The sequence below is a fragment of the Thamnophis sirtalis genome, unplaced genomic scaffold (genome assembly GCF_051295495.1).
Source record: "Thamnophis sirtalis isolate CommonGarterSnake01/CBP01778 unplaced genomic scaffold, rThaSir2_p1.2 scaffold_11, whole genome shotgun sequence".
NCBI classification, from domain to species: domain Eukaryota; kingdom Metazoa; phylum Chordata; class Lepidosauria; order Squamata; family Natricidae; genus Thamnophis; species Thamnophis sirtalis.
In genome coordinates, this window is record NW_028261391.1 from 27824030 (window position 1) to 27851769 (window position 27740).

General features: G+C 41.8%; 1 protein-coding gene across 1 annotated transcript; it reads left to right on the top strand.

Moving 5' to 3' along the window:
- Positions 1–535: 535 nt before the first annotated feature.
- On the top strand, positions 536–6901 carry LOC106538567 (zinc finger protein ZIC 4-like). The gene is made up of 2 exons (XM_087726142.1): positions 536–1742; positions 6449–6901. Exons 1-2 carry the CDS (start codon positions 536–538, stop codon positions 6895–6897), a joined length of 1656 nt encoding a protein of 551 aa, XP_087582268.1. The 3' UTR covers positions 6898–6901.
- Positions 6902–27740: the final 20839 nt, after the last annotated feature.

The window sequence follows — 27740 nt, forward strand, 5'->3', positions numbered from 1 at the left end:
CTTTTCAGACTTCAGAGGGGGACCTGTCATCGCTGACGTCGGTCAGGCAGCTTCGGCCAATCAGCGGCCTCCCTGATTGTTTAAGCGCTCCGGGTTGGAGCCGAGTCTATGAAGCTCTATTCAGTAGCCTCCCAACGTCCTGCTGCTGCCTCTCAAAGCATATGGGATTCCACGTAGGCATTAAAAAACAAGGGGGGAAAATCTACACCCCCCCCAAAAAAAGGGATGGGGAAGGGAGAGGGGGAAAATAAAGAGAAGGGAGAGAAAAAGAAAGGGGAAGCAAGAAGAAGAAGCAAAATCAAAACAAAGCCAAATAGTGGAGACCGAGAGTTTGGGAGGGAGGGAGGGAGGGAGAGAGGAAACCTTTCGAAGGAAGTGGGGGGGAGGAAAACTTTCGGAAAAGTTTTTTTTTCCCACCGCGGGCTTTCTCCCTCTCTCTCCCTGCCTTTCAGGCGCTACCGCTCGCTCCCCCCTCCCCGCTGTCAGGTGACTTTTTAGAACTGTAGAACCAAGTGAGCTTTGGGGGAAGCCAGGAATGGGGTCGGCGGCACTTTCCAAGCGGAACACTGCGCTGAAATTAGTAGGCTTGGCAGGGGATCCTCATCCTCCTCACCGCCATCACCACTCCCCTCAGAGCATGACAGGCTTCGCCGGGGATCCCCATTCCATCGTTCCCACGCGCCCTGGGGAGCACCCGGGAGAACCCCGCCTCGGTCTGAGTCCATTCCGGTCAGAACACTTGGGACACCACCATCACCATCGTCACCATCACCACCACCACCATCACTCTCCTCCTCCTCCACCACCACCACCACCACCTCCTCATCACCCAGCGGCCCTTAGGCTCTGCGCTGACCCTCAGCCCCGCCATCCCGTGACAGGCCCAGCTGAAGTGGTCCCGCGTCCAACTGGAGCGTTGGGCCCGGCGCAGTCAACAACAGTCCCTTATGCGATCCCTCACCCAAGCCAGGCTCTATCGGCAGGTAGAGATTTATTCCTGCGCGGGGATCTGACTGCCCCCGGCATGCCAGGGTTCTCTTATCCACACTCTGCTGCTCCAAGTTCTCATCACGGAATATTTGTCTCAACAACAGGTGGCTACCCCGGACACCATGCTCCCCACCACCACCACCTCCATCACCACCACCACCACCACTCAGAAGTCGGGACTCATTCGCTCCTTACTGGACTCCATCACCAGGAGCAACCTCCCCATGGACCTCCAGGTGGCCATCTAAACGGACAGATCAGGCTGGGACTACCTGGACAAATGTACGCCAGGTCTGAGCCTTTCACTCCATTACCAATCTCCCGGACAGATCCTTTCGCGGCTTCCTCCTTCCACGGCTACAGTAGCATGAACCTGAACGTTAATCTAGCGTCACACCATGGCCCTGGGGCTTTCTTTCGCTACATGAGACAGCCCATCAAGCAAGAGCTCATCTGCAAGTGGATTGAACTGGATCAGACTCCCAAGAAATTATGCTCGAAAACTTTCAGCACCATGCACGAGCTGGTGACTCACGTCACCGTGGAGCACGTTGGCGGGCCCGAGCAATCCAACCACATCTGCTTCTGGGAAGAGTGTCCCAGGGAAGGGAAGCCTTTCAAGGCCAAATATAAACTGGTCAACCACATCCGCGTCCACACGGGGGAGAAGCCTTTCCCTTGTCCTTTCCCGGGATGCGGCAAAGTCTTCGCTCGGTCGGAAAATCTCAAAATCCACAAAAGGACGCATACAGGTCAGTATAGGTTGGTCTTGCTCCATTACTGTTGAGTCCAGAGATCTGCTGATGCACGTGAACTTCTTCCTCCTTATCCGCCTCTTCCTCCCCCTCCCCTCTCCTCTAGTTTCCCTCTAATTATATTGAGTATTAATTAAAGCTACAGTAGTTCAGTAAACCCCGTAGAAGAGTTGTTTTAGATGTTTTGCTTTTCTTCTGCAGCATTTGCATGTGTGTGTCTGTGTATATGTCTGTGAAGAAAGAAAGGAGGGAAGAAAGAAAGAGGGAGGGAGGGAAGGAAGGAAGGAAGGAAGAAAGGAAAGAAAGAAAGAAGGTCCAGAATTTAAGATGGCATTTTTTGTGGTTGGGGAGGAGGGAAAGAGATTCCAAAGCTTTTCCAAGAAAATGAATACATCCAATCTTGGGGCAGGAGCTTGCAAATTAAGAGCAGACAAAGGAAACTGCAGATTGTCTAGGCAATTGTGAGTGATGCCTCTGTGCCTTCCTTGTGAGAAAAACACAGCTGCACAGCCCCCTCTTTTTGTTTGGGACAAGAAGCCCTGAGGATAGTCCCCCAATGCTCTTTACCTTTTTAATGTATGCTTGAAAATATGAGGTGGTTCATTTTTGGAACCTGGGAACTTGGAAATGATGGCAGGGATGTGCCCTGGATTGAAGGTGGTGGTGATTCAGTGTTTCTGGGCTGCCCATTTGAAAAGGTCACTGGCCAGCATTCTATGAGAAGTCTACATTAGAAACTTCTGAGTTTTTCTTCCTCTAGTTAACATGAAAAGGCAAGCTGTCCAAATGAGACAATCTTGCAATATTTATGCTTGACCCCAGTCTGCCACAAACACATTTAGAGAAAATAAATGGAAACTTAGAAAGTTTTCACACTTCCGGACCCTCCCCGTGAAGCCTTACACTGTAAATGAGATTGGCAGCCAGTGTCTGTGATTTTACTGACTTCACCCAACTCCTCATTTTTCTCTCTCAGCACAAGATATTAAATAAGCCTTTTTTTTCAAAATGTAATTCTTTTCAGGATATAATTTTACACACACTGTCTGCTGTGTGCGTTCCTTTTCTACTGGGCAACCCTACAGAAATAAGGAATCCTAGGTTCTTCCTTTCTTCTATTCTGCCACTGTAAAGCCTCTTTACTTTAGCAATTAAATGGCTTTGTCCTACTCTTCTTTATTCCCATCTTGCCTTTAACGATATGATATTTTTGTTAGAAAATTTATATTATTTGGAATATTTAATCATCAATAACAAAATAATAATCAAAGCATCTTCATGTAGGTAAGTAGGAAGCCATTAAAGAAGATATTTTATTCTTCAATCATGGTGTCTTTTTAAATAAGCAAACTTTTAGTGCCCTTTCACTGCCTTCTCTTTTGAAGTCTCTGAAGCAGAAAATGCTCAATTTCTTTAAATTTGACCTACAGCAGTGCAGTTGAGCACATGAGAAAGATGCCAGCTCATAGGTTTATTATATGATATATCCTATCACACATGATCTTTTGCCTGAGCTTCCCACATAATTTTTTTTTAAAGGGAATCTTGGTGTAACCAAGACCAGGGCATAATAGTCCAATTTTGTAGGCCTGATGCTCATTATCATACTTTATGTTGACTACCCTAACTTGAAATTCTCAAACCCCAAAACATCTAAAATAGTAATAAACCTTCCAGGAAATTATTCATGGAGAAAATTCTCGATTTGCAAGGAAAAAAATGCTTTTTGTCCAGTATTAACAATGTTATATTTCCTAGCACAGTAGAAAGAAGCAGATTTCTGGAGCAGAGGAGAGAGAGAAAGAAAAAGAGAGAGAATTAATTCCCAATAGAGTGGCACAGTGGGGAAAAAAAAACAGAGAAAGCAAAAATCACTTCCTTACCATTAGAGCTGGCCAGGGACATTTGTAACCAAGGAGGATTTTAGGCCGCAGTAAGGAAGGTCTGTTTTAACTTGTAATTTATAGCAGTAAGCCTGGCAAAATAGATCTTCCTCCGCCTTCCCTTCCCCCTCGAGAATTTTGCAAAGACTTTAATCCAGTCCCAGTGTTGGAAGGATTATGCTAAAATCTCCATGCTGTATGTCTTGCACTCAGCAGCCAGGCCTGTGAGAGCTACAAGTGGGGGTTAGAAGATGGCGGTGCAAATTCCATGGGGCTTGCACGCATGCCCCTGCGCCCCCAACTTCAATGCCCTCTTTCTCCCCACTCACCACCAAGTTAGAAAAAGGAAGCTTTCAAAGAAAACCTAGAAATGGATTTTACCTATCTCTTGTTTGAATAACACATACTTTTGTACAGAAAACAATCCTTTAGTTTAGTCCAGGGCAGATGTGTTTGTGGGACCAGTTGCAGCCTACAATGAGGATCCACTTTTTCTCAAATCAGCCCTTGGGTTCAAAGGCAGCTTTCAGTTTTGATTTTTGTCTCAATTCACATATAGAGGAATGAAGGAAGGTTGAGGAAGGCAAACCTTACCTGAAGGCAACTCATTCTCTCTCCCTTTGGCAGGAGAGTTGTTCCCCTGGGCCTCTTAACTTCCAGCTTGCTTGCACTGCATTACATGGATCTCCTTGATTTGTTATTTCAGCTGAGCAGGGGAAGGTCAAACTGTTTCTATACAAGGAACTATAATTAAAATGCTTAAAGAGCTATCAAAATATAAGATCTTTCTTTTAATTTCTCTCCCCTCTTCTCCCCACCCCCCACCCCAATTCATCGGCACACCAAAACAGAATTCATGAAAGGGAGAAAACATCCTGTTATGTTCTTCTGTGCAAAAGCCATTGTTTTTCTCTTATGGACTGAGAATAATATTTAGATTTTCACCAATATTCTGGAAAAATCAGCAGCCCCCCAGTTTGATGCTGTGAATTTTGTAGTCGTTTTCTTTAAGCCTTTAAACCATTTTGAGAGCCATTTTGTTTCAAAAGGCAAATGGGTCTTCAGTGATTTTTTTCAATGAACAGTGGCTTTAAAAAACCAGTTAGCTTTGTAAATTGGACACTTAAACAGCATTTACCATTTTTAAATGATGTTTTGCACTGAAGTCAAAATATATGATCTGGACTCTTTCAAAAATTATCTTTAACACTTAACACACAAACAAATCAGACATGCATACACCAGTAATTTATACTTTTAGAAAACAGGATCTGGCTTTTCATATCATATTTCAATGATATCTTTGTTATCATTTTCTGCCCATTTCTGTCTGCCCGCTCTCAAATAATATATCCATGATCAATGGAAACTTTAGAGCAGGTGACTGCAGCATCTTGGACTTTCTATTGCTCACTCAGGTTTTTTGTGCCTAAATCAGTCCTTTCCAGGGCATTGTTTATTCTTGCCATCCCTCCTTCCAACAGCACTTTTCCTCCATTCATCCAGCATACAGGATTTTATATTATTATATTACTATCCTAATATGATCTGCTGGACTTCATGAAAGCTTTGCATTGTCCTTAATGCTCTCTACCATCTACTTCCTTATCTAGGCGTATATTCCCCATGCTATTGTTTATGGTAGGTCTTCATGAAAACTTGGCCTGGACACCCATACCCATGAAGTTCATCCTGGCTTTCACAAAAATAAAATAATAATGCTGCAGTGAGCCCTCTAGATTTTTAGGCATTATGTATTAAAGTGGCAAGCAACCAAGAAAAAATTTGAGTTATTGTCAGATTCTAGAAAATATTGCACAAGCTTCAGAGAAATTAAGAGAAGCCAATCCTGAGGAAATTATACAGACTGACTTTGAAGATGGACAACCCTGATTATCCAGGAGTAGCATGCCAACACACACACACACACACACACACACACACACACACCCCTTGCAGGAGGCTGGTATACATTTATGCATGCACACGTAAGCTGTTCCAAAAGGTTGGATTTCCTTCTGGCCTTTTGTCAGTACAGTATTGCATCCCAAACCCTATGTAAATTACGGTTTCCAGGGAAAGCCAAATATTATGTTTCCCGTCTGATTGTGGATATATAAGTGCATGACTGGAGGCATATGGGCTTACTTGGTGGAAGTGTGAAAGGTGAAAGAGAGGTATACCACCTGAAGACTGTGATCTTTGGTTATGAATTTTGGGTAAGACCAGCTATGCACAGTACTGTAGCTGTTTCTAAAACAACAGATAGCAGAGGCCATTTGTAAATAATGGTGTGTTTGGTAAGGAAGACTAGAGGATAAGGGGATTCTGGAAGAGATTATGATCTGTAAAACTCCCTAAAAAATGGCAACCTGGTTTGCCTTCCACACCCTGTGTTGTCGCCATCTTGACTTTTTTGACTACACTCTGCCAGCAATTAACTACTAGCTGTCCTGAAGGGGGAATTCTCTTGCTTCAGAGCAGCCCCTTTCTCTGTGAGAGCATGCTTACTTCTTGTGGGAGGGAGACCTGAGAATAACCCCGAAATTCCACCGGGTAGTTTTAGAGATCTCCTTGAATCCCGACAGGCATGAATTTGCACCGGAACATCCGGCGCCGTTTCCAGAAGGGTAAAATCTCCCCCACTCCGAAGCTCAATGGTTGGAAAGGACTTGAAAGGAAAGGAAGTGGGGTTACAGCAGTTGGGAATAGCCCCCTACCCCCATTCCCAAAAAAGATATTATCCCCCCCCCCTACTTTCCCCCTTCCCTTCCCGGGCCGTTTCTGCCAAGTTTCCCAGGACTGCCTCTCTCTTTGCAGGCGAGAAGCCTTTCAAATGCGAGTTCGAGGGCTGCGAGAGACGCTTCGCCAACAGCAGCGACCGGAAGAAGCATTCCCACGTGCACACCAGCGACAAGCCCTACAACTGCAAAGTGCGGGGCTGCGACAAGTCGTACACCCATCCCAGCTCTTTGAGGAAGCACATGAAGGTCCACTGCAAATCCCCGCCTCCCAGCTCGGGCTACGAGTCGTCCACCCCCTCACTGGTCTCTCCTTCGTCCGACTGCGGCCGGGACCCCCCTCAAGCGCCGCCGCCGCCCCCGCCGCCCCCAGCGGCCTCCTCCACCCAGGCGGCAGCCAACCTGAGCGAATGGTACGTGTGTCAGAGCTCCGGGGCCAGCGGCATCCCGACGCCACCCAGTAACTCTCCTTCGCCCCACGCGGGAGAGGCCGCGTTCACAAACTGCGACCCCGGCCCCAATTATTAACGTCGCTGGCCGTAGGACTTGCCCGTCGCCCACCAGACCGCCGCCTTCTTTCCGAGCTCTTTCGGGACTTTGAGGGGCGGAAACCGAGCCGACACTGGGAAGCCACCCCACCTCACCCGGTTCCCCCCACGTTCCCTCTCGCCCCTTCTCCCAGGCACCTTTGATCAGAATTGCTGCACTGGCCACCGGAGAGAAGACGCACTGTGGGGAGGGGGATAATGGGGGGGGGGGGGAAGACCTCCTCCCTGCTTTTGTATTTATTATGGTGCCAAGCGCACAAGACGACAGCCCTCTCCTCCCCCTTAACTTCTTTTCCCACGACTTCATGGTTTTGTTTTGTTTTGAATTATGAGTATTATTTTATTTTTCACCCCATCCTGAACCTGTGCTTGGATCGCTTTCTTCCCAACGTTTAACAGACGTGTGAGAGTTGGCACAGCTTTTTTTTGTACCAATGAACCAAAGTGTTTTCCTACGGATTTCTAGTTGTACAGTCGCGATCTTCGGTGCTGGTACCTCGTGACCGTGTTTTTCTTGGACTCTTTTGTTCCCTGGTGGTTTTTATTTTTGTTTTTCATTTTGACTGTGTGTGTGTGTGTGCGTGTGTGTGTGGCGTGTGTTTGCTTTCTGGGAAAAGGGTTATCTATAAATATGTTACTGGTTAGCCAACTGTTCAGCGATCAATTAAATACTTTGATTAATTTACCAGCTCAGTTGACATTTTTTTGGGGGGGGGGGGGCTCTTTACTGCCCCGACTTAACCAGTCTACTCTGCCCACTTGTTACTAATAAAACAGACCCAAGGGTGGCTTAATGATTTGTGGTACATTTTAATTTACACAAGTAATGGATTTTAAACGCACAAACACATTCTCCCTTGTTCTCCCACTCCTGCTCCCAGTGTTATTTCTGTGAATTCTTGCAATTCCTTAATGAGCGGAAAGTGAGATCCATATTAAAGTGAGGAGTTGATATGAGTGACGTCATTGTGCTGATTCTTGGATTGTCCAGAAATTCAACATGTAGATTCCCCTCCCAAATGATGGAATAAAACACAGTGGCAATTTTGTTTTGAAATGCACAAAGGTTATGTAAAATTATGTGAGGTTTTTTTGTAATGGTAAAAATAAATGTTTTTTTCTAAATCTCTAGCATATCAAAACGCTACTTCTGAGTCCTTGTTTTTTTACCCCCTTTTCTTCTTTTCCAGCTGAGAGGGGCAAGAGATAAAAACAGAATGCATTCCAGTTTGAGCATAGGGGCAAAGCATCCTTGTGAAGGTTCAGTTACTTACACCAGGCCCTAAGGCTATCAGGTCATCCTAAGAGTCCTATATCATTTGCTCATGATGTATTGTATTTCCAGTCGGGTTCCTGGGCTGTCCAGTTGATTCTGATCAATGCTATGAAAACAGGGCTCATTTTTCTGAAGGCGCACACTAGGATTTTGCTGCAATAGTTTCCATATGGATTATTCCTCCATTATGTAGTAAAGGTACAAACTATGCAATCCTCCTCTGAAGGATTCCTATTAAAAGCATCTGGTTTCTTCTACATAGTGTCAGTAAACATATTTTTTCTGAACTTTTCATTTTTGGGGTGCAGCCCAGTAAGTCCTCTGGAATTCAGTGGGACATCCTACAAGAGTGGGAACATGTAGGACTTATATCCCAAAACCAGAGTGGTGTAATTTACATTTTTGCATTCCTACATCTTCTTAGTTATTTTGTTTTCAATTATGGCCTGGGAATCAAGGACTACTGTATATGATTCTTCAATCCTGTAAACTACATCCACAATATTATCCTATGTTGCCGGGTTGAAAGCAATGGAAGAAGCAATCCAATGACTATATTATCCTGTTTATCAGTGTTTAAAACTAAAAGGCATATATTCTGTATTTTCCACAGTTGTTTTTCTTGCTATGGTTGTTCAGTTCCTCTTATAGTGGAGGCAACCGAGAAAAGCAAAGCTATGAAGGCCTTTGGCAAATGGAGAAGATAAGCTCTACCTTGCCTGGAATTCTCAACTGAGCCTTTCTGCTTCCCATCTCCACCTCCAACCCAGCCTTTTCTTCCTGATTTCTTTCTTTGCAGAAGCTGTGGTTTTGGATGTGTAGGCTAATCACCTTTAATTTTTCATTTGCTTGTTACAGATGTCTATCTCGTTGCTCTCAAGGTAATCTAGACAGAGGCAGCTGAAAAGCCCTGCATCTTATGCCTTAGACATCAAAGCAGGCTCTCACAATGAAAGTATTTCTTCGCAACGGTGAATCTTCATGGTGAGTTAAGATTTCTATAGCAGTAGGCAAGTCATACTTTAAAAGATTGAAAAGAGAAGTCTGGAGCCCATCTAGCCTTTTCACAAGGGGGACATAATATTTAGGTCTAAGAGATTCTTCCTGCCCTCACCCACCCCCCAGCCCTCTAACAGCCCTCCCCAGCTGGCCCAACCTGGTCTTTATTGATTTTGTTTGGGCTTCCAGTCCAGTGCATATGTGTGTGTACATGTATCAGAGAGTGTGAGTGTATACATCTATTTTTACCTCTACCTTTTTCTCAATCCTTTGTGTGTTTGTGATGGACATGGAATTTCCTCTCCTGACCGACCTTCCGGGGCAAGGAAAACCCCACGCGAATGGGAGGCCTTGTTCCAACCCCATATTCAGAATGGATAAGAATGTCAGAAAGAAAAATGGGCCTGCTTGAATCACAGCCCGTCACTTCACTTTTGTTTCCCTTCTTCTGGGCCCTGATCAGAGACGGCCTTTGGGATTTGATGGCGACTTTTCTAAAGGCGAGGAAATGGGTTTGAAGGAGAGGGAAGAAAAGGAGAAAGGTCTAATCAAGACCGGCCTTGTTCAAAGGCTCTGATTTGAGGTGGGGGGTGGGGGTGGAGTGATGAGGGGGGCTGCAAGGGTGGAAAGTGTGAGCTTTATGGTGCATCAACATGCCACGTTAGGATCGCTATGGTAATGAGCAGTGCAAAAGCAGGCACCCTTGAAAGGAAGGCACACTCCATTCGAGACAGTCTATTAAGACACATTTGTGCTGACCTCTGGTTTTCATGCTAGCTTAATGCATTCAGTCGGCTCTTCCTCCATCTCGTCCCCTTCAGCTTGCCAGGCCGGCTTGCCCTCTCGAAGGAAAGCCTTTGTGGCAGAATCTTGAGCCTCTGTGATTAAGAGAAATGGGGAGGAGGAGGAGGAGGAGGGGGCTATCGAAGAGTTACCAATATTAGATGGAACCTTTGCAGCTGTAGAATGTGGCGACATTGTCACCATAGAAGTTGGTGGCATTATCTCCAAGGCAAGACATTTTAAGATCAGGGATACAGCTCTCTGAAAACAGTTTTAAAGCAACCCACCCCCCCTCAAAGAAGAAGACTGTTGCCAGCAAGTCAAGTCTGGGACATTTTCCACACAGAGTATGTTCTTTAGTAAGCTCACATATTTCTGCTCCTTTATCCCCCTTTTGAAACCCTTTTCCAAGTATCTTCCCACCAGTCCTGATAATGTTTAGCATTTTTTGTACATGGAAGTAGGACACTTGATTGTTGGGCAATGAGATAGGAATATTGGTCTTTTCCTATATTAAATATTCTATCCCTTAAATTGTTTGGGGGGTCCGGTTCTGTTTAGTAGTGAGATTTTTTTTAAAAAAAGATAGTCATCCCTAAATGCATATACTGATATAGCTATATATTTCATAGACCACTGTGTATCAGTATATAGTTCTACTATGTTGAAGCAAAAGTTAAAACAGAAAGAGATGCCTCTTTGTTCAGTTTTACCAATAAAGACCATGTGATCTTTAGAATGCCCGGCATTTTTTTATCCTTGAAAGAAGCAAGTAAACAAGTCATAAATCACAGAGGTGGTTTTAAAAAGGGAGTCCTGTTTTGCCAGGCTCCAGAACTTGACATTGCCAAGTCTGAGGCCATGGCAGTGGGTATATGATCCCAAGAAAGTTAGAAGCCCATGTTCCGGTAATTGTCTCAGTGTTTATTTTATCCAAGTACTCCAATGAATAGGGGAAAAATAAACACACTGGGAGGAGGGATACAAACAGTTGAGTCGTCTTTAGTGCTAGCCCTTGTGGCTGAATAAAAAAGGATGGTCCAATTGCTATTGAACTGAGAAATCTTTGAAGTGGGAAGTTATTATCTGAGAAATTCCTTTTCGTCGTCCTAACAACGCTTATGAAACGTAAAAAGGTCCTTTGTCAGCGATTTGTTCTCCCCTCTGTCAAAGTCCCTCTGCCCCGTTAGCTGGGACCGTTTCTAAAGAGATGAAACCAACCTTCTTTTAAAGATAAGGTTGAGATGGAGACAGAAGACGTCCTCACACACAATCAAATACCCATGTCCAGCTAGTTCTGTCTGCCACTGTGTAGGTGAAAGAACCATGTGGCTCAAGGGTGTGGAAGATGGAAGGAGGGGGACAAATTCCCCCCCATTCTCACATACATGCTGAAGAACACATTTTTTTCCATTCAGAACTAGTTATTTATATGAATGGCCTCTGTTCTCTGCACAGTATCTAAATTTTGGTGAACAGCACCAGTTTTTGCTATTAGATCTGTGACTTTTTACCATTTCATTAGACTAGTTTAATAGCTCATACACTTTTTTTTTACACAGGCTGCCTCTGGGATAATGCTATTAATTCTGGCCAGAAGAACACTTTTTAACAACACCTCACTAAAAATAGCAATGCCTCCCAAGCAAGGACTTTCATAATTTGCAATATTTTATAGTCAAGCAGTAGAGAAAAAAAAGTTTCATCTGGACTCCGCTTGGCGTGCACTTCACAGCTGAGAAAAGCAGCAACAGACTGATTACATTACTGACAATTGATACTCATCTGTAAGCCAAAAGTCAACAAACAAATTCACACATTGCACATTTGGTAATTTGCATTTTTACCCAAACCATTCTTGAGACTTTGGTTTTAAAACTTTGCATTTTAAGACGTTGGTTCCATCCTGGTCCAATGAACCAAGCTATGAACTTAGTAGCCTTTCTGGATTTGTGCCAGACCAAGAGCTGAACTATAAGGAAAGGATTAACTGGTGCATATGAATTAAAAGATGTTTGGTTTTTGCATCATGGATGCACTTGGGAGTTGTAATTCACAAGCAACCCAAACAGAACTTAGTGAAGCTGACGGCTCTTGGATGCCAGCCATTTGTTCCGCAATCCCAAATCATAAATGGAGAGAATAAGACTGACTAAAATTGATTTCTTCATTTTCAGCAGCTAGAAATTTCTGTGGGACTCTAGTTTGCACCCTTAACAACAACAACAATAACAACCCAACATGGTTCTAGTTAAACAAAAGACATTTACTTGAATAAAAATGTGAAGGATTAAAGTAATCTGTATTACCCAAACTCTCTCTCTCTCCCTCCCTTCATCCCTCCCCCCGCGCCCCCTCCCTCCCTATCTATCTATCTATCTATCATCTATCTATCTATCTATCTATCTATCTATCTATCTATCTATCTATCTATCTATAAACCCAGATTGCTTCAAAAGCTTAGGCTTTCTGGATTTGAAAGCAAAAGTATTTATTCAAGTTCTGCATGATGCCATTTTTCTTTTCTTTCCCCTTTTAATCATTTTAAGAACTTTATCACTTTATCTCATCTGCCTTTCTCTCCCCTTTTGCCTAAATGGACCACTTCTGTAAGTATGCCTTTTGTTGGTTTATTTCTATACTCTACATCATTTTTAAAGATGATGCCTGCGACCTGACACACCTTTATTTGGATGGATGTAAAGGCCACTGGATTCAATTGAGTTCCTTTTTCAATAGTCGTTTAGAGAAATATGCCTTAATATCCCCCACACTAAAAGTCTACACTGTAAGAATGTAGGTTTTGTACTACATGTGAAATATAGGTAGTGAAAAGTCTGTTTTGGCCTAGAATCGATGTAATGAATGTTTGTAAAATAAACATTAGATGAAAACGTAATTTAGTGTCAATCGTGTTTATAAGGTTTTTGTATTTTTTAAATATAACAAAATAAACCCTGCATGAGAAAAAGACAACTTGCTTCCTGGTTACTTAATTTATATCTATTTATTTTCCTTTCCATTTCTTTTTTTAAAAATGAAATTCAGTAGAAACATTTGTCTCAAAATTAGAAAGGGTGATCAAGAAGCTCCGCTTTTCACAGAAAGACTTCGCTTAAAACTTTTACAAAGCCCTGTGCCTAAACTACAGTGCCGAAACTGAAAATCGCTGAGCTGAGTGAGAATTAAGCCACCTACATTAACGTAAAGAATCAATCACAGCGCTTCTTACATCACTCCCGCGTTGGCGCGCACAGACACACGAGGCTCTAAGGCTAAGCGGATCTGTGAAACCTCGTCTCGCGGCTGCTCCGGGCCCCCCCTTCCGCTGCGCATGCGCGATGACTGGCCAACTACTTCAAAGGCGTTGCTTTTCCGCGGCTCGCCCCTTGGCTTTTTCCTGCTCAGAAATGCTACTTGTGTAAGGTTAGAGCGAGTCCCCTCGAAATCAGCAGGATTTACTCCACAGGAGGCATATCCGGGATCAGACTGCTTCGCTTTACCGGGCTTTACATAAAAGGAAGTTCCACTAAAATCATAATGGATGCGGGGGTGGGTGGGTGTTCGGCGAGGAAGCTTGTTACAATCGACAGGTGCTTTCTTGGTAAAGTGGGGGGTGGGCTGCATACTTCATCTGTGGTTCTCGCTGTCTGTTTTCTTCACGTCTTTGGTTACTTTAGCCTCTGCAGCCGGCGACCGCCCGGATTCCAGGAGATCCAGGCCGTGGGGATGTGGGGAAAGGAGCTCACGGGACGGATAGTAATAAAGGGGAGAAGGTAGACTGTTCAGTCCCAAGTCAGTTCGACGGGTAAGAAGCGGAGTGACAAAGAGTTTTTCAACCTCAAATGCTCCATGGAGATGTATCCCCTCGACCCCCGGCTGTGGTCAGCTAGCCAGGGAGGGTCCTGTGGGTAGCAGGGCAAGAGGCGTGTGGACATTCTTTCCTGGTCTTTCAATAGAGACCCGGCGGCCTTTTCCTTCTTTCAATGAAGCCAACTCATTTCCTCTCCTGTTGCTTTCCTGCCTCGGTCCCCGCGCGCAAGCCCCCTGCATTGTGCGAATGCATTCATTAAGGACCATTCATTCCCCCCAGCCCCCCAAAGTCCAATTGTATCCTTAGGAAATGAAGATTAAGAATATATATCTATTCTGGCCCTTTGCGTGGGAAGGTTAGAGACCAGCGCCGGTCCTCAGTTGAGTGCAGCGCTTCAAGTCGCAGGCCGGTTGGCTTTCAACCCACAGAACCACCGATCCCGTCCGGACTTACGCTTATTCCGAAGTCACCTTAAAATCGCCAAGACGTGGAAAGGAACGAGGAAAGATAAGCAGAAAGGCAGATTAAAAAAAATAAAATAACACTTATGTAAAAAAGCCAGAGTCGATTAAACAACCCTGAACGAGAAAATGATGTAAAAGGGTCTACTTCGAAGTAAATGGGAAGAATAGTTAAATGGGCCAGTTATTATTCTTTTTTCTTCCTCACCTCCCATTCCTTTGATGGTTATCTACCACCCAATATGACCTGCGTTTCAATGCACTCCAAAGGAAGAATGGAATGAACTGCCAATACCTACAGTAATACATTGATATATGAAATTCAGACTACAGTTTGTGTTCCATTGATATGGATGTAAATATCATGGACAACCTGCATAAACTTATCTACTGCTATTTCAAATTCCTAGCCAACATCATAAAGAAGGGAAGCTGTTCTAGAAATTAATAGGACCAGAATCAGGAATTCAGAAATCTTAAAATGTCTTCACCAAAATCTTGTTTGATTTGATTGGTTTTGTCTCTGTCTCAAAGATACACACACCCCAACATAAAACTCCTCATTAATATCAGCTCATGTTACCTGAGTTATTTTTGGTTTCTTTGTACTCCCCTAGATGTAGGTTATCTCCCGTGAATTTATTTTCTAAATTTAGATGAAATTGGATTAAGCACATAAATTTCTTTAATCCACATTTTTCCATTCAGCCTAAAAAAAATCCTTAATAGCAAATATTTTGAAGATGACAATTGATTGCTACTTAAAATGGAATATTAAAATGTATCCTTTTCAAAAAACATTGATAGACCATGTGTTGTTGTTTTTTAACCTGATAACAATTTTTAAACTCAGGCTGATTTAGTTGTTTTATCAAAAGGATAATTATTGATTGCAATTCCTAAAATTTTACATACACTTATAAGAACTACATGGAGACCAAATAAAATGTGGTAGTCCGTGTACCTGGTTATATTCCGAAGGTTGGTTTTTTTTAAACCATCTATATTAGTAATGTTTTGTTTTCACTGACAGACACCAAAAGATCTATTCAAAGTTCAGTTCCTTCCATTGTGAATTCACCTTTGAACCTTGGTTAAATCTTCAACAAATTTTTCATAGGTAGCTTTCAAAATGCAATTTTAATAAATTCAAATCAAGCTTTCTTAAAAACTGCTACTAATATTTTAGTTAGACAAACTTTTATTTAGCAACAAAAAAAATAACCCCTCAGATATTTCAATATGCCACAGATCTTAGTGGGCATTTCTCAGGAAAGATCTTCAAAAATATGTTTCAAGTTATAATAAGTGGTGTTTTCTTTCATTTCTTTCAGTCATTACACATCATTAATTCAACATGTTCACCCCAGTCCCAAACCTGGAAAGAAGCTGACATTTTTTAAAGATATATAAGGCTGCAGTCCTTAATATACTTACTAGGGAGAAATTCCTGTTGGTCATAATGGCATTTATTTTAGAGTGAGCTTACATGAGATTTATGCAGTGGAAGACACATATCTGATAATATAGTATTTTTCTCTGTTAAGTTTCTCCAAGAACTCAATACATAAACAAATTAAGCAAAGAATATCACTGGACGTAAGCCTTCATTTCCAGGAAAGATCAGTTGGGTTAAATTCAGATCATCATTCTTAGATAGTTAAATTAAAAGCTAGGGAAATGTTTCTTTACCAGAGTGAAGAAACCCAAATTATTCCATTCCACACAAAATCAATTACTCTGGAGTATTTATCTTGCTTTATTGGCTTAGAATGAATCCATGTAAAGACAACTGAAAATATACTTTGGAATTCTATACACCATTCTTTGTTCGAAATGTAAAATTTGTATTTTTTGCTTAGCATTTAACAATCACAGTTTCTTTCTTGGAAGGAACTGTTGTTGTAAGCAAGTTTATTACATTTTTAGTAGTAGCACACTGATAAATTTGATCTCAACTGCAAATAAATGTATTTTTCCTAGATCTGTGTCTGCTCTGGGTAAGCCAGTCACACTGATAAGAAAGAAAGAATCAGGGTGTTTTTTTCCTTGTCCAGGAAGTGGGTTAACCTAAAAGAGGGAAAACAGTTTAAAAATTTCAGACACCCTTTTAGTGTGAAATATCATTTCATTGTATGAAGTTAAAAAGAGGGTCAGTAATCCAACTTCCGGAAAGCATTCTGAATTATTTCAGCAGACTCTTTTAAAGGGGATTAGCAAGGCTTTAGGCCTTCTGTTTTATTCAATCTCTGATTTTATGTTATAATTACGAGATGTAAAGCCTCTTGAATTAGTATGCAGCCGAAGTCCAGACATTATGCAGGTGCTATTCTAATCATTCAGCTTTTAATTAAGGGACGAGGTAAGAAAACAGAATAATAAAAACACTTTTGTGAGAGCTGAGAAAATCGTGAGCGACTGCATGAATGAAGCTTTTATACCTTCTCCTGACAGGTCAGACACCAATTGCCTGACTTACGACCTTTTCTTGGTGAAACAAGGCTGAACAGCTTTCTCACCTTGTTCCCATTATATGGCTTTTATATTCTTGGAGAACTTATGGAAATGCCAGAAAGATTCTTGCTGAAATTAGAGGGTGGGGGAAGAGAGTAGCCATAGATATTTCCATGATAAAGGATAGTAGTTTATAAGAAATTACTTCCTCTCTGAATGTTCACAAATGGGTGGCCAGCGTGTGTATAAGTTGATGGCCACATACGTTCATTATTTGTCTTTTTAGAGTTTTTCTAGGTAACCCTGTCAGAAGGCATGGAGATAGGAGGGAGAGAGAGAAGGGAAGGGTAATTGCTATGGAATTAGCATTTGTGGTGGGATACCACAGAGTGTCCAAGGCAGGTCTTTAGCAGTTTTGCTATCCCATAACTGTAAATTATGGAATGGATGTAACATCATTGTTTGCAATGCCACTGAATTTAGGTAACTGCAGAAGGTTGCAGCATGTTATCCCCCCTGAGATTTACTCTAAAACAGGCCAATATGTACACCTTTTGAACAAAAGATTATTAGACCACAGTTTTAACTATGTTTACTTACTCATAAGTTAGTTCTTTTGCTATGGTTGAATCTGCTTTTTGAACCAATTCAACCTTATGCCTGTTTATTCAAAGTTTGGAACTTTTGTCCAGGACCTTGAAAATGCATTGGTTTGTGATTTCCACAGGGTTGCCTAAAAACCATTAATAGGGGATGTGCCCACGATCAGGATTAAAAAATATTTTTGCTGTGCCTGTTGCTTCAAAATGCAGGACTTCATTAGATTTATTTGAAGGGATTAACCAAATGAAGATTTTTCTCCTCCTACAAGCCTCATTTTGTTTTATTCAGCCTCTGGGTTGGTAAATGCTGGGAAAAGAGGTTTCCCAGTCAGTTTTCAATTAAATGTAATTCCTGGATGGGTAGCCCTTCCTGTATTTTGCAACAAATACAGCAAAGTAAAAAACCCAGAAAGGACACTGAAACAGGTGCCTTTCCAGCCTTTCAATTGCAAAGGAACGCCCCTAATTCCAGTTTTATGCTTTGAGAGCATAATTTCATCTATGTATTATAAACGGCAGATCTGACTTTTTACTAGCTATTTCTGTCTCAGCTGATGGCCAGGCTTAATTTCTAACCCTTAGAAATTAGGTAATGCTTTGTATTCTTGTAATATTTTAAGAAAAAAATCATATGAATTCAGTGGGGCTTATTATTAATTTATTGGCAAATAACAACAACAACAATCATTCTGCCCAACTCCAGTGAACCTTAAGCTTGCTCACAGCCCAAGCTGCTTCACAGCTAGTCCAAAGATGACTTACTAAAAGCCTAGTTTTCTACTTGTCCACTCAGAAATAAATCCATTGAATTGAGTGGGACATTCTTCCAAATTCTGCCTGATATAGGGCCCATAGGATTACAAGTTCTCTGTCCCCATAACAATGGTAGATATCTCCTTTGCTTTACAGACTTCAGGAATGAGTTATCAATAATTTAAATGAACCTTTACCATTCCAGTTTGCAAACTAGACTGTATGTTTTTTTGTCTTTCCTATTTAATTATCAAATGGACCCAAGTACAGTTTATGTTTCCATCCATCCATCTCCTTTGAACCTGACTTCCATGAACATTGGGATTCACAGGTAAGTTTGTAATTTAATTAATTGTATTAACCTTTTTTACAGCTAGGTGTGCATATGCATATGTGTATGTGTGCAGGTCTAAGTTCTTCAGGTCAAAATAATCTATCCCCATTTGTATACCAATTGGTTGTATTTGTGCATAAACAAGGAAAGAGGTGTTTGTCTATTTCATTGCAAATGGGAGATCAGGAGCAGGTTGAGGATGGGCTGAGTTTTGGAGCACTGGATGCAAATATAGGAGCCACTGAAGGAAGAGGGGTCTTTTGTAGTTGATTTTCTTTACCCAAAATCCCCCCTCTCTCCCTCCCTCCCTCTCACTTTTTCATGTATCTTTCATTTCATCCCCTCCTCCTCCATCCCCCCTTCACAGCATTGCTCAGTGGCTGTAAATGAATCAATTCGGACTGCTGGGGGACTCCCCACTTCTCCAGAGGACAATGCCAAGTATTAGGATATCAGACCCACTCAAAATGATCACACGTTCAATGATTTTACTTTTCACGGATGAAGAGTTCCTGGTTTTTCTTTTCCTCCCCCACCCATCACCCCCTGCCCCTCTTTTTCCTTCCCATGTAAATCAAGCCCCTTCCTTATTAAGGCTGAGCACTAATCTCCAACAACCTTCACATAATGTGGCACACCACTTCGCACCTGCATTCTGAATAGAGGGGGCTTTTCAATGGAAGACACGCTTGTTGGCCCTGCTCCTCAAAGAAGTTGTCTGAATAAGTCAAGGTCCTTGAATGCCCAGCCTTGCTTTCTCTTGCTCTCCTTTGATCAGGGGAAAATAGCTCCTAATTTGTCCCTTTTTTCATTGTAACATCATTTTGAAGTCTTTCTTTTTGCTTTACTCTCTTTTTGAGCAGGAAGGTACCAAAAAAATGGAACACCTCACCTCCTTCGGCTGAAAGACAACAGACACAATATACAAACATAATTTGCTTAATGTAGAAAACAGTTTTGCCACTTTGGAGGGGGGAAAAGTGCATTCTGGATATTTATTTGTAAGTCTCACATCTTTACCAAGTATCCACCTGTTTTTCCATTTCTAAACTTGTTTTTCAGAGGAAAGTGGCAATATCCATTTTCACAATTTTCAAGCAGAAGAAAAATCAAATTCTGGGCATCAACCCAAATTCATTGTATTAAAATAAAATAGTCAAAGACTAGCTTATGCAGCTGGATATTTATAGCATACTTACAGGCAAATTCATTCTTTTTTTAAAAAATGTGTGCGATAGAAAAGTATGTAAGGCACAAAAGTGTTTTGTTTAATTCTAGAAATCTAATCAATTACAGCAAATTATTCTACTAAATAGAAACACTAAAATTGCCAAACCAGTCACTCTTTCTAATAGTAAACCCTACTGACCTTGATCTACTCAGTATTCTAGGATTGCCCCTGAGAAACATGTATTAAAAAGAAAGGATGGGAGGAAAAAGAAAAACAATGGAAATGAAGCACTTTTGTTAGAGCTAGGTCCTATTTACACACACATCTGAGTAAATTTGGCTGGATTTCATGAGTCTAATTTTTAAGTAAACCTTCCCATTTTGAATACAAAGGACACAATTTCTTTATAACCATGCAGAGGCTTTGACAATGCAATGCAATGGTAACCATCTGAACACATGTTCTTTCTAAGAAAACATGAATTGTATGAGCATTCCTAAGTTCATTGCCTTGTTGATATTTGTGCAGCTGTGCTGGCAGCAATAATGTAGTAGCATCATTATTCATCCTACATAGCTGGAATGATTTAGTTTACTTTATTGCAGCTATTATTAGATTGTCTTTCAATTGTATTGATTCCTCCAAAGAGCTCAGAGTTAAATCTAAAAAGGATTCACAGAACAACAACACAACCAAACAGTACAGGACAATGGAATAGTGAAGAAACAATAATATATGTTACATTTGTTTAAAAAAACAAAAAGACAGTTTTACCAGAGTGAGCTGCACTGAATCCAAGGGGACTGTATATCCAAATGAATATGCATGTTTCCTGTAAAATGTTATATCTGTATGATTATGGGAAGACAAGCCCTTGCTTTCAATAGTCCAGAATGCATGCTTCTATGCAGGCCCAGGTGTGCACATGTGCACATGTCTCCTGCAGGAACTGCATTGGGTGTTGATTTGCTTCCAGGTCCAATTCAAGGTGCTGGTTGTTACCTTCAAAGCACTACATGGTTTGGGGCCTACTTACTTGAAGGACCATCTTTTCCTGATCCTATTTACCTGACCTACCAGAACAGAGGAGGCAGTGAATGACTGGTCTCATCTCCAAAAGAGGTCCATCTAGTGGGGGAGGGGTCAAGAAATAGAGCCTTCTCTGGTTCCCTCCCTGGGGAACATTACTCTCATGAAGAGAAGATTGGCTCCCACTTTTACCAAGATCTCAATTTGCCAAAGGGCCTGGGGGCTCCAAAGTGGGATGGAGACCATCAAATGGCTCACTTGTCACTGTAGTTGTGAGAATATTGGATTTTATTGTTTTATACTGAGTTTTTATCTTTGCAAGCCATCAGTAATCACTGAGAGATTTAGGTGGCCATATCAATTTTCATAAACAAACAAAGAAATAAATTTGTCCCTAATAGGAAATGAAAAGTTTTAAATAAGTGAAGAAACATTCTAAATATTAATACCCAGGCAGAAAAGGAAACAGTTCTTAGAATTTAAATAAATAAATTTTCTCCAAAGTAAATAGGGTATTTCTTTCAAAAGATGAATCTTTGCACTGAGGCAGGTTCTTGGTTTTTCCCTGCTGCAGGGGAAATCTTGAAGGTTGAACATCTTGCCACTCTTGGGGAAATACAAACTTACAGTTTAACAGCCAGCACTTACCTCTGTGTCAAGTGTTATGATTCCAGAATGAAAGCAACCGCACCTTTCAAGATGTTTCAGGTTGAGAATGAACAAGATGCCATGTAATATCCATTTCAAGGAGTCCAAAGGAAATGTTTCACCAGTGATTCCGCACTGGAGTTGCAATCAGTGCTAGCACTTAACAATTGTACTTGTGTGCTATACTTACTTATATGAAACAAACTGTTGTATTCATACTTTGCAACTCACCAATTACAAGATGTGGATATTAACTGCAACTGGATCAGTTTCCAATTACAACACTATTCTGTGTTTTTATTCTGTAGGGACCTCTTATGGAATATGGTTATCCAAATACAACTGAATTCCTTCTGAGAGGGAGAGTCCTTCAGAAACACAAAAGGACTCACAAAAAACTCCCTCTCAAAACACCTTAAAATATACCATTCATTCATTTATTTTTTGGTTTAGACCTTGCCTGAAATTGCCAACCAAATGTACCCATATTCTATGCTGGGCAGATCTCCTACAGGAGGTCTGATGAACCAGAAATTCTGTCTCACTGTAGCATCAGGTATTTGCAACCCAATTTTTTCAGCCATGCCTCCTGCATGTAAGTTGTTCAACTATCTGACTTCCCAGACAGCATTACAAAGATTGGCTATTGTGTAAGCTGTCCCATATGGAGGGCACCAAATTATCCAGTGGTGATCTAACTCCTACAAACCTTTTTCAGCCTCTCTGATTACAATGGAAGGACACCATCCAAGGCTGGAATCAGTGGGACAAACCACACCAGTGTTTTGTTGTTTTGTTAACAAAGCAAACCCCCTGGATTCTTTCATCACATTGCCATTTTTGTACCTGGGTGCATTACAAGCACTAACCCCTCATTTTATATTTAGATATCTTACTAATCAGTTGGGAAATGTACGTACTTCAAACCTTGGACAACTAGTGCATTGGGGTCACTTGACACGTTGTGAATCTTCAGTTTTGTTTTGTTTTTTATTTTGTTTTAAATAAAAAGCTGCTCCCCATTCCCTCTCTGAACATCAAATGATTATTTTCTGACATTACCGAAGGCTTGGTCTAACAGAAACCGAAGATCTAGCCCACCCGTCTTCCCCGGCCCCTGCCAATACAGTTTAAAGCACTTTGATGTCTTGCCAAGAAATACACTTCTTTCAAAGAGGCATGTCAACATTTGTTTTCCCATTAAATGGCGTTTAGTTGCCAGTAGAAGAAGAAGGGGGGGGGATGACGCGAAATGGCCACTTTTTAATTCGATGTATAACAACCGCGGGGGTCTAAGAGAAAATCAGGGCGAAAGCGGTAGACACAAATAACTAAATTACCAAAACGTTAGAATATCTGCGAGATTCATTAATATGTAACAGACTCCCCAGTTAATCTCCAAAAGCCAGTGTTCCCCCTCTAAAATAGCACTCTGGGACGAATTGTACAGGAGATCAATCACTGCTAATGCAAGAAGGTTTACTGCAAGGGTGCGGGGGTGGGGGGCGGAGGGAGAAGCTATTTACACCTTCAAATAGAAGCTTTTGAGATTTAAGAGTCAGGGTCATACATCACCAAGAATAAATGATTATGAATTGGTAAACGCGCCCTCCAGCCATTAGCTCTGCCATGCGATTTATCATTTCGGGGTGCTCCCTCACTCCGCCTCCCTGACTTTTCAAAATCGTCGCGCTGTTTGGAAAAGGAAAGCATGGCGGTTTGGGGTGTAAGTGTGTGTGTGTTTTAAAGGTCACAGAGGGAAAGTTTGTTTGTGCATACATTATAAGTCATCTGAACACCGGCCAGTCAAAAAAGAAGCGAGGCCACTTGGCTTCTTTTTTTGTGTTGCGCGCGGGATACAACGCCGCCTTTGCACTGAACCGTTTGTTTAACGAGCGATTGGTCGGCCCGGCGGAGCTCCGGAGAACTCCCTCTCTTAGCAGCGACAAACTTGGGCGATATTGGCGGAAGAGACCAAATCCAATGGGAAAGGATCGGACGGCCGCGCCGGAGGAATGAAGAGAGCCCTGGACTCGGCGCTTCAGGCAAGGAAGGGGCTCCGCTACTCGGGACAAGAGGCAAGGAAATGCCTCTGAGTTGAAGCCCTCTTCCATTTCCCCAGGCGAGATTCCGATTCGTGCCTCGCCTTGCCAGGCTGCTGCGGGTGTAGTAGCTGAGTGCAGAGTCCGCGTGGTGTTTTGTTTTGTTTTTGTCTTGGGCGAGGGTAGGAGGGTAGAACACCAGCTTTTCATAGCTTTGGAATTAGACTACTACAGCTTCCATCATCCCAGCCCGAATGCAAAACCATGCTGGTTCGGGGTGATGGGAACTGAAGTTCAGTTCAGTGTTGGTTCAGTGTTGGAACTGCTTGGGCAAGTGTGTTTATAGGAACCAGAAGGAACTGAGATGTGAAGGAAGAAACAGAAATGAAAATGCACTGATGAAATGCTAATCAAAAGAATATACACAACCCTTCTCCGCAAAATAATACTCAATGGCCACTTTGTACACTACATAACTTGAGCCCCTGGAATACTAGCATTTGTTTATGACAGTTTAGTGGCAGATTGGATTACACCACAAACACACATATACACAGAGAATCAGGTTTCCACTCTGAACAGGGATGCCCAATCTCACAAATAAGCTCAAAAAATAAACAACCACAACCCAGATATTTTGTACCTAATGCAGATCATTGAGAACATTGCTCCTTTCACCTCTTGCTCCTCAAATACCAATATATATCCTTTGTCTTTAATCTCAAGAAATACAGTACAGTTTAACACATTACAATGCTTAACTGATATTTGTAAACTGCCAAACAAGCAATCTGCATATGCGTAACCGCCCTGTCTTTCTTCCCCTTTCCCCACCGCTCAGCCCAATTTAAACTCTTCATGATTTTAATCACATAGTCCATCTGATGAAGTAAGCTGCAAATCAGGAAAGCTTGTGTCCGTTAATAATAAAAAAATTATTAGTTGGAAAATGTGCAGACATTTCACATAAAGGTGTATTGCTTCAGTTTCCCACAAATCCAATTTCTTCACATTAAATGTTAAAAGAAAAAGGCACATTTGTTTTAAAGGAGGCCAGCCATTCTTAGTGTAATGTGGAGGGTATGTGTGTGACAACAGGTGTGTAGAAAGACTTATCTCAGTTTGTGGTAGAGCTTAGCAGCTTTGAATGAAGACTTAAGGTTAACTAAGGCGGTCACTCCCAAATTCTTTTACTGGGATGAAGATTCCAGTTCAAATAAATAAAAGGAAAGGATATGGGGGCCTGGCTTTATGAAGTAGCTCCTTAAAATCTATTTCCCTCTAAAATCTAATTTCCCCCTCTGCCCCTCTCCCCAACCTTTCTCTGTAAACTTAAACTCAAACTTGGGTAGCAAATCCACTGCATTAACAGCCACACATGTTTTTCTGGAAGGAAGCCCTTATAAACTTGGAGGAAATTCAACAGAATTCCTTTTTTATAAGGTCTTGGGGGAGAAAGGCACTTGATACTCTCCATCCTGCTGCCAAAGCTGTGGTTCAATACAGACAACAGTTTGTATCTTTCTCTCCTTGCCACTATAAATTGGATCTCAACTGTGGCAGGCTTTTTAAGCTTTTTGATGGAAGAGAAGACAGTTAATCAGTGTGTTGAAAAGGAGCTTCTGGCACTTTCTCCAGCCAGATCTTCCTGTCCTAGCTGCAAGATGAGTTAACAGAACAGTTTCTGTATAAACTGAGAGTTCTGTCTGTATACAGACTGAAGAGTGGATGAATGTGGAAATGGAAAATATTATATTCTTAGCTAGTAAATATTCATAGCTTTTAAGTAAAACATTTGGATTTTACCCCTTCACACTCCCCACCCTCAAACCACAGACTTTAGTAGTCTGAAGCTATGGAATTATGGAAGAAACCTCAATAAATATAAAGAATATAGTAGTCCCTACTTTGCAATAAACATAGTGGTGCAGAAGATTGTGGGCAGCTTATTCAAGAACTTTTATTTATCCAAATATACAGTTGACAATAATAGAGATGCAAAGGAAAAGGGAAAAAGCTTATGTTGAAGAAGCTGAGATCCCATTTGATTACAAAAAGGCCAAAACAGTTTAAAATCTCTCATCCCCTTCTAGACCTATCCTCAATTGACTACGTTCCTACATCTCAACATTCAACCTTTATCTGTGGCTCCATGTCATAAAGCTAACCCTGGTAATAACACCTCCCCCAGTGGAAAGTCAAGATCCAGGTAAACTTTCTCTATGTTACAGATGCTGTGTCTAGATGTGTTTCAGGATTTCCAGTATGCACACCCATCTTTCCACATCCTGGTCTCCAGTTGGGCTTGAATACTGGGAAACAATCTGGAATGCCACCAGACACCTTCTTCATCAAGTTGCTTTATGCTACCATGTTCGATATAGCTGCCATTGCTGTCAAAGTATCACTCTCCCCATCAGTCCCATTCTTGCTCCCCGCAACACACACATACAATGCAACTACGGTGCATAATATATAACCTCCTTCCCCCTCCCTCCATAATGTTATCCTTCAATCTGGCTTCTCAGTGTTGTCTGTGGGAGTGTATCTATTCCCTGCAATCACTTGGCAATGCTTTCCAAAGATGACATCCAGAAGATGTGTCATAGTAAATTACCTTTGTAATAAAATGTAACAAATGCAAATAGCTGTTGTCTTTATTACGTTTTAAACCATTGGTTTATCTGCACTATTTCACTTGTCAGTCGAGCAATATGTTGGGGGAAAGGCGAAGGCACAGTTTGAGAGCAGATAGATGGGTCCTCGTGTGTAATCTTGCAGACATCTACCATTTGGGTCATTTCCTCATCTCCCGCAGAAAAGACATTACCCCGCTCATATTTACATACTTTTCAATATTTGTCAAACAATCATAAATTATAAATTAATGAAATGTTCGACAGTCTTCAGAGATCACCCTAATGAAGGCATTTACCTTTCCGGCGATTCGGAGGCTCATCTTGATCAGGTTTAATGACATTTCGACTCGCACGGTTTATTAGGCTTGATTAGATTTGGCCTCGTCTCCTGCTGTCGTTTCAGATGTCTCCCGACATAAACATCACCTGCTTCAGGTGCAAAAAAACAAATCAACTTTTTGTTGCTTAGTAATAACAATAGTAATAATAATGATAAATTTCCCATGAGGTTATGAGGCCTCAAGAATAAAAGGGAAAAAACTGAAATCCCCCCCTTTTTTTGACTAGGGAAGGGTAACGTGAGTGAGGGACATAAAGTGGTTGCAGTTCTTAACTCCCTGTGAGAGGCCAAAGAAAGCCAGCATCCCATTTGCCCATTGGGAAATAATTCCAAGCCTGCCAGGATCCTTGAATTAACCCTCATAGATATAGTTACTAGGATTCTGCCTGGCATTCTTTCTAGCAAAAGCTTAAGTCAACAGACATGGTTCCTCGCCTCCTTCTTGATTTGTCCTCCCAGTGATGAAGGAGGTAGTTTAGGCAGAGAAGCAGTGTCTGGGCAGGGGTTTGAATGGTAAACTCAAGGAAGGGAAGAGCACATTGAATGCAATGGGACAATCTGGACAAAGAGAAGGGTGCAAGGCAGCTTGAGCTACAGCTTTTGTGGGGCCAGGTCTGTACAAGGTGAATGGTACTCTTCTGACACATCAATAGGCAACAAAACAGTGACACATCTCATCGTCACAAAAACAAAATCTTTGTTCTACCACCATTTCCCCTGGAACAATTCTTTTCAACTTATTTCGAAAGGAACTCATGCAGTAGCTTCACAGCTTCACAGAATTGCAGGATCCAGAGGCCTGAAGAGCTCTTAACAGCCCGATCCTTGCCTGGCCTTGCAGTCTCACCAGGAGCAGCCCTGCAAACTGTTGATAGCCTAATGGTCACTGCAGTCAACTATCTTCAAACCAAAGGTTGCACTTTCCCTCGGAAGAATAGAGGATTCCTACAGCTCAAAGTAACTGTAACCAGGACAGAGGTGGGCAGGGCCTGGATAAATGTGATTTAATTAATTAAATAGGGTTAGAATAGAATAGAATTCTTTATTGGCCAAGTGTGATTGGACACACAAGGAATTAGTCTTTGGTGCATATGCTCTCAGTGTACATAGAGAAGACAAGATACATTCGTCAAGAATCTTAAGGTACAACACTTAATGATAGTCATAGGGTACAAGTAAGCAATCAGGCAGCAATCAGTATTAGTATAAATCGTAAGGATGCAAGCAACAAAGTTACAGTCCTGCAGTCATAAGTAGGAGGAGATGGGTGATAGGAATGAAGAGAAGATTAATAGTAATGCAGCCTTAGTGAATAGTTTGACAGTGGTGAGGGAATTAGTTGTTTAGCAGAATGATGGTGTGGGCTGTGTGTGGGGTGGGGGGGAGAGACTGCTGTTGTGTCTAGTTGTCTTGGTGTGCAGTGTTCTTTGAGGGTAGAAGTTGAAACAGTTTATGTCCAGGATGCGAGGGGTCTGTAA